This window comes from Cannabis sativa, chromosome X, assembly GCF_029168945.1.
Source record: "Cannabis sativa cultivar Pink pepper isolate KNU-18-1 chromosome X, ASM2916894v1, whole genome shotgun sequence".
Lineage (NCBI taxonomy): Eukaryota > Viridiplantae > Streptophyta > Magnoliopsida > Rosales > Cannabaceae > Cannabis > Cannabis sativa.
In genome coordinates, this window is record NC_083610.1 from 58,737,232 (window position 1) to 58,745,476 (window position 8,245).

The following is an 8,245-nucleotide window of genomic DNA, read 5'->3' on the forward strand; positions in this document are numbered from 1 at the left end:
TCTTATGTGTTTAATTTCTTATCGTTTTAGAAGTTCATATTTAGGTTGTTAAATCAACATACTTGTGAGTAAATCTAAGATCCTGGTAAAATAACTTCCAACATAATGCACCACGGCTCTTGAAACCGTTCATGAAGAACTCGTAACAACTCCCAGGTATTCTCCCTAAGTCTCTGGTTTGGTTCTCCATAAAAACCAGTGAACCGAAACTTTCTTTGCCCCTCAATAAGAACAAAACAATCAATGTGGTTCAAAGAAAAAGAGTCAATAACCACTTCCTCTTCATTTTTCCATAAAAGTGCTAAGCCACCACTCCTCCCCTGAGAATCGACTACAAAGCATCCCTCAAACTCTAACTTTCTGCTCAAAGCAACTATCTTTTCTTTATTACTTAGCGTCTCACATAAAAACAAAACTTTGAGCCTTCTCTGATCAACCAATGACTTAAGGAGTTGAATATTACGTGGGGGCCCCAGCCCACGACAGTTCCAGCAGAGTAGTTTCATAATGGTAGGCGAGCCCCAACACCAAGGCCCGCCCCATAACCATTTTTTGGGAGTCCAATACTTTCTTGGGCCTGTCCCAACTGCCCACCAAGTATTCCTTCTCCAACTTTCCTTTTTTTACTGTCATAAACAACCAACTCAGCACTTCCCTTATTTAAATTCTCCTGCTCCTTATTCTTTCCTTTATTTGCTCCCTTGACTTCTCCTTCTTCAATACCATCATTACTCTCCTCTTGATCATTCTCCCTCATAGCACTATCAACTCCATGATTTTCTCCTTGATGTAACAGATTTGCATAGGCATGATTTTCGGCTGAGTGAGTTGTATGATTTCTTTCTAAATCTGGTGTGCACCTCCGACTTCCACCCATTGTTACGCAACCTTCTCGCCCCGATGTTCTTGTGAGTTTTTTGTGGCAAAGCTTTCATGAAATCTCCATAAGGCTTAACAATTTGATCTATAGGCTGCTGAAACAACCTACTGCAAAATCGATCCGAGTGCCCAATTAACCCGCAAATGAAACAAAAAGTGGGAACTCTTTCGTATTTGAAATGTACCCAAAACCAGCTACCATCATCCCGAGTTAACTTTATACGCCTTCGTAGAGCTTTCCTAATATCCAAAGTAACCCGCACTCTGAGATAATCCCTCCACACACCTATAAAATTCTTTGGATCCGATTCTATGAACTTTCCTAGCGTGTTGGCCACCCCTTTCACAGTCCCTTCTGTCATACATCCCGGCTTAACATCATGGATTTGGATCCACATGTCAAGGTGATTAAGTTGTATCAAATGCGGATCCCCCCCTACAGGCAATCGTTGGATGATCAATTGCATTCTGTCAAACGTCCACGGACTGCCGTTAATGACTCTTAATATATCAACTTCATGATAGAATTGGAATAAAAACCGATTGTCATCAAGTTTTTTAACAAACATTCCCATCCCCGGTTGCCATAACGAAGCCAAAATGTTCTGCATCTTATCAAAATCAATCATACGATTTGATAAAAACCTTCCTACGAGACACCATCGATCATCAATGCCCTCTTCCTCTCCTTCATTTCCTACTGGAACCGCCTCCAAGTCCTCTTCTTCTAACTGAAAACTGTAGACATCCTCATTGACCCCACTAGTTACCCCACTTGAACTTGCCATATTCCACACCAGAGCCAGACAAAATTATACTAGAGAAGAAAACAAAAAAATTAAAAAACTCTCAAAACCATGTCATGAGACAAGACTAAAATTAAATTAACAAAGAAGATTAATACAAAAATCACATTAGAATTTGGGATGAAAAAGCACAAAACAGTAAAAATAATACAGAAAAATAAAGACACCAAAGAAGATTAATACTAACACATTAGAATTTGGGATGAAGCTACTACCATGCTCTATAATAATATAATATTTATTATTTTTATTATTATTTATTATAATTTAATACAATACGATCTAAAAAAAAAAACATATTATTACAGTTTTATATTATTCCAAAATTTATAAATAATTATTATGCTTCTGTTCCACTACTCACTATTTAATCTAGGAAAAATCCACTACTGTAATTGGAATATAAGATAGTACATAAATACCTAATGTGTATACTACTTTTTCATAAATATATAACTAATTAATATGTTGTCGGCTCCTACCTCCAACGAATGTTGCATTTTAGTTAGCATGAGCATATCTCTCAAATACTTTTAATTTCATATTGACCTTTCTGTTGATCATCCACTACTAATTGGAGATGGTGCGTGCTGAAGTGAAGTTGTAAATACAATATGATCTCTCTGTATACATACAATTAATAATAATCAATCAACAATTACCAATCATCAATCAACAATATAAATAGGAAAGTTAATTTCTTGTTTTCTTAACTGTTTTACAGATGCGTTGGCCAGTTAGACTCGTTGTGCTAAGGTACAGTCTGAGGGCTGTTTAAGGGAAATGGCTTCCTTTATTTGAAATAAAGTTATTTACTTGTAAAAAAAAAATAAAAAATCTACAATATAAATAAGAAAGTTTAAACAAATCTTTCAATGTATTATATCTTATGGTTTACAGAATATTGTAGGGATTATGTTTCTAAATTATATATAGATGATTGATCTTTTACATAGTTTGTTCCAAAATTAATATTATTTATTTTTTATATGAGTAGTTTATAAATTTAACCTTATCCAATTAATTGTAATTTTTTCATATGGAGATGATTGATAAATTTAATTTTGAGTAATTTACATATTTTTGCATTTTTTATAAAATTTTCATTGATTTAAAAGTTTCGTGAATGTCAACCATTTTATATATTAAATTTTTTAATTTGTAAAATTATTAAGAGAATTTTTGACTGCATAAATTATTTTATGGTTCATATAATTAATATGTTTATTTTAAATCATTATCGGCTAAATTGCTAAAAAAATTATGTGTATACATATACTTATATAAATATGAGTGATATTTTTGTAATTTTTATCTTTAAAACAAAAATAAGTTTAATTTTCTTTAACCATATATTAATTTAATTTAATTATTTTGTTTATCATCTGTTCAACAACATAATCATAATTCTGATTTCACTGATTTTTAAAGAATAATTTTTTTAAAATTTGTTCAAATATATTTTACACTTCTAGTATCTCCCCGCTTCCTGTAAATAATTATTTTAAATACACCATTTAAAAATTATGAAAACTTCATCATAAAATAATTATGGGGTGTTCATCTAATTTAACCCGCACTATTTTAACTTTTGACAATATTGATTCTGCCTCTAAAATATACGGCTTGTTAAAAATTCTTCCTAAACTTTTATATTTATAGAATTTTAGTCTTTATGTAAGATTTTGTGCCATTATTCCGTTTAAATACTGACATGTCTTTATAAATTAATAACTTTTACCTCTAAACTTTGACAACTATCAAATTGTACTCCGTCCAAATAAAAATGAAAAAAATATAACAGTTTTTTAGTAATCTTAACAAATTAATTTAGATCTTAAAAAATCATTTTAAATGATTAAAAAATATTAAAAAATAAATTAAAATTTTAAAACTAATTAAGTAAACTAAAAAAAAAATATTATTTCTGATGAAAAATTCTATTTAGATAGAAAAATAGGCTATTTAAGATTTTTGTCCTCCGAACAATGACCTATACATGATTGTGCCCTTGAATTTTTCAGCCCGTTAAAAATAGTCCCTTAACTATTCAAAATTTTGTAATGTGGTCCTTCTGTATAGTTTTGTCACACGTGGTAAACATAATAATAACGTGGATATTTATATCATTATCACGTCAGTGCCACATGTGTAATTTAAAATTAAAAAAGTAAAAATATTTATTTTTAGAGATTATTAAGTAAAAAATCAATTAATGATAAACAAAATTAATCAAAACTAAATTAAAAAGTTTAAATTATTTTTTTAAAATTAATTACACACATGGAGCATACAACTAGCTTCCCAAATCTTGTCCTCCTTAGTGGCTTCCGTAATAATTTTTTCCAGGTCATGGGCTATCAATTCCTTGGCCTCTTTTGAAGCCTGACTTTGCCCCTATTCTTGACATTGTTAATGGTTTAGAAGTTTGCAATGAGTCTGTGCTTGCAGAGCAGCTGTGTGGTGACCAAGCCGTCAACTTTTAACTTGGCTTCAGTGAGGACCTTATAATGGACTACCTTTTTGGCCAGTTCCTCAGTTTTAGCACTCTGAGGTACATGATCTGTCAAAATAAACAAGGAAATATGGAAGTCTAATCAACATTTGAACCAAGATAGAGGAAATTTTGAAAGAAAAATATCCAAACTACAAATGTAAGAGCATTTACCTGGGATCTAGAAGTTGAGCTGGAGAGTAGGCACCTTCTTCACTGGAAAACCAGTGGATAAGAACCAATACTGCCCAAGGTCGGGGGAACGTTTGGGGTAGCTGGTGGGGAAATGAGCACCAGAATACCTCTCGAGTTTGTAAAATCCCAATTTCTTGAAGTTGGTTCTCATCAGTGGAGGCTTCACACCGTAGACGAACATAAATCTCCTCTAGAGAAGGTACCTCGAACTTTGAATCTTTTAGAAAATGTACCATTTAGCTAAATGCTTATAAGCTAGTGGTATTAGTTGAAACGAGCAATCCCAATTCGCACAATAAACTCTTCGAAGTAAGCTCTTAGGGGGAGGTGTCCCCCCTTGAGATGTGGGACCAAATTCAGGCACTGAACCCATCCATGCTCGTGGATGTAGACTCCTTCATGACAGCCAACCTATGCCACATCAGTCTCGATATGTTGAGTAGTTTGGCTTTAGTGACATACATTTCTAGCATCCCATAGGAACGGAAGCAATTTTCCTCCTACTCCATCTCCTAGATGGAGTTGTTGAATTTATGAGCAGGAGGTGGAATTTCGGCCTTCCCTTTCCCTTTGGACTTCTTGGATGTCTCAAAAGGAGTGGCCTCTGTGATAGGTTCAAGAGTGGCATCTGAGTCAAGTTCCCATATAGGAACATTCGATTGAGTTCCTAGTGGCTATTTCCTCAACAGGGGCAACTATTGTGTTTTCTTCAATTTCCACTGCTTCAAGATGGAATTCCTGGTTCAAATCCATCACTGGAAAAATGAAAGGAAAATAAGTGCCAAGAAATTAGACGCCCACTATCCAAATGACAAAATGGGCATTAGGGAATGCCTCCCTTGAAATTGCTTGGAGAGGTCCCCACCGGATCTATCATTCCCAAAAGTCTGCCCTCCCCTGACAATTTGGAGTAATAGATCGGGAACCCTGGGAAAATTACATGAACAATGTCTAAAGCAAAAATCAATAAATTAAAGCCATCCAGAGTCCTAACAACTCCAAATGGGTTTAAGGATAGTACATTGGCCTAGTGTTCATTCAGAAACTCATCGTGCCTAGTTCAACCCTGATTCTAGAATCCTTATAACATGCAAGTATCTACAGAATACAGACGACCATACCCTAAATATCCACATAAAACTAAAATTTCCATGGCATAAAAAATTTCCGCATAATCCTACCCTAGAAATGAAACTCTACGGACAACACTTTACCACTCGAACATCCAAGACATCCTAGACCTAGCTTGAACTAAGCATTTCTATCTTAAATACAAAATAGCAAATAGTCAACAAAGCATTTGGATACTTACTTGTTATATGAGTCGGGAAGGAAAGGTTGTTGTGGAAAATTTCCCAAGAATGTTGAACCCAGTCAATTACACAATCGTAGCCAACCTGAGTGTCAAAACTTTTGTCAGTAAGGAAATGGAACAGTTTGAGGTCTAATGGCTCTATGTTCGGGAAACGAGCTGAACGGTGGTTTAGAAAGTATTGAATCATGCAGTTGAAGGCCTGTAGCTTGCATTCACTATTGAAGATGACAGTATAATGGGAGTTTTTTGGAAAATAGGAGGTTCTAGTTTGAAATTCAAAAAGCGGTATTTTGAGAGTCTGAAGTGATGAAAAAAAGAAGAAATGGGTTTGGAAAATCTATTTATACTTCGACCAATATCCTTGTGAATTGAATTGTATGGCCAAGATCCACTCTCCAAAAAGCACGTTTTGATTTGATGGATGGGAAGTTGAAAAGATAGCATTTAAAGCTTGCCCCTGGTGTCTATTTTCATCATTATATGCCTCGAGTACTGTAAGCATTAAAGGAGAGGTCATTTCAATTGTTCTGCCATCATTGCAACTCCTCCTAAGAAATATGGCCCGGAACGCACGTGTTAACCACAACCGTATTAAAGGCACTGCATGTGTGCTACGATTATGGTACATTCAACTTATAGCCCTTTATTTGATGATTGCTCATGGGATACATCTACAATCTTGAAAAACACCACGCATAAAGAACTTATCTCCAAGGGATGGAAGACGACTGCAAGCTCTTGGACCTTGAAGAGTCTCAGAAGCTTAGGGGGTAAATGTTCTCTGTGTTTTTGAGTGTGTAACACGTGGCATATAAGAGGAAATATTAAACTAAAAAATTTTGCTAATTAAAATTCTTCATTATAATCCTATCATGGAGAAGCCTCACAGAACCGGGAATAAGTTAAGACTACTAGAGAAGCAGAAGTCCACTTTTCTTATCATAGCTTCCGGAACGCAGAAGACATATTGTCTCTCTTGGACTCAGAGTAGTCCAAATATGGAAGCCTACCCAGTTGATACTCACATGGGTACTCGAAGGGCATATTATGAATATCGACCGCCCATAACTGTCGCAGATGTCTACCTTTGGTGCATTCTAGATCGCCCAGTGATGGTTATACTTTTTCATACACAGGATCAGATCTTTTCCCCTATGTCCAGGCATGGTAGTGCGTGGACCTCGTCTACCTTTTTCCAGATGAATATTGCAGACCTCTACTTTTAAAGGTGAAATCTTTAGATGACACATGCCCTCTACTTTTAAAGATTAAACCTTTGAGCGACACGTGTCCACAAAGTGCAAATGGTCCCCAATTGTCTAGTTGGAGCATGCACGGGTATAATTATTTCTAAGGGACACAATAGTTAGCTCTCTTTTGCATGTAATTTACCCCATTAGTGGTCTTTGAGTTGAAACGCTAGGCAGGTCATGGGCATGTCTATACCCACCACGTAGCCTATATATACCCATCTATCTATATACAAAGGGGGGATAAAAGTCAAAATAGGTGAAGCTTTACCAATATTGCTCTAGGTATTATTCTTCTTCAAGAGAAACTAACAGTACAGAGTTATGGTTTTCCTACTAAATATTGTAAACACAATAAATATGCCATTAAAGGCTAATAGACTAACTCGTGGACTACGATTAATCAAAACTTGAACCACATAAAAAAATCTCCATCTCTTTATTTTCTACAATTTATTATTTCTTTAGTTTTTAAGTATTTAGTTTTCAAAAATCTTGGTAAACAACACAGATATATTTTCACTAGTAGTGAAATGCAGGACAATTAGAATCATGCTGGCTATAACCACTCAATTTGATTTAGAAGTTCAACAAATGGATGTTACCATTGTATTCCAAAATGGTGAACTAGAAGAAAACATATATATGGAGAAACCAAAAGGTTGCATTAAAGAGGGTGAGGAAGACCTAGTATGAAAGTTAGAAAGATCATTGTATGGGCTCAAGAGGTCCCTAAGAATATGGAATAAGATGTTTGATTCTTCAATGAAAAAACAAGGTTACTTAAGCAGCTATTATGATCACTGCCTATATTACAAAGGAAGCAAAGTTTACACATTTATCTAGTAATATTATAAGAGAATGATATGCTTATCATAAGCAAAGAGAAGTCAAAGGTAGAGATCCTCAAGAATTAATTTGTTGAAATCAGAGTTTGAATAAAGGGCTTAGGAGAGGCCACTAATATCCTTGGTATGAACATTAAAAGGGACATGAAGAAATGGAATGTTATTTTAAACTAGAAAGACTACATCAACAAGATTATTAAAAAGTTCTTGACTAATGAAGCTAAGGTAACGAAGCAACCTATCACCTACTAGCACCAATTTTCCAAGGCTCAATGCCCAACAGAACCTAAAAAAATTGAGGAAATGAAAGAGGTTCCTTATTCAAATGCAATTGGCTCTGTAATATATTTGATAGCATGTACTAGGCTTGACCTAGCACATGTGATGAATATCATAAGAAAATATATGGCTAATCCTAGTAATAGAGCATTGGCAAGTAATGAAATAGACAATCAAAT

At 34.6% G+C, this 8,245-nt stretch overlaps 1 protein-coding gene across 1 annotated transcript; it reads right to left on the reverse strand.

Annotated features, from left to right (window-relative positions):
- Window positions 1–764: 764 nt before the first annotated feature.
- On the reverse strand, window positions 765–1,667 carry LOC115723830 (uncharacterized). The gene has a single exon (XM_061106190.1). It carries the CDS (start codon window positions 1,665–1,667, stop codon window positions 765–767), a length of 903 nt encoding a protein of 300 aa, XP_060962173.1.
- Window positions 1,668–8,245: the final 6,578 nt, after the last annotated feature.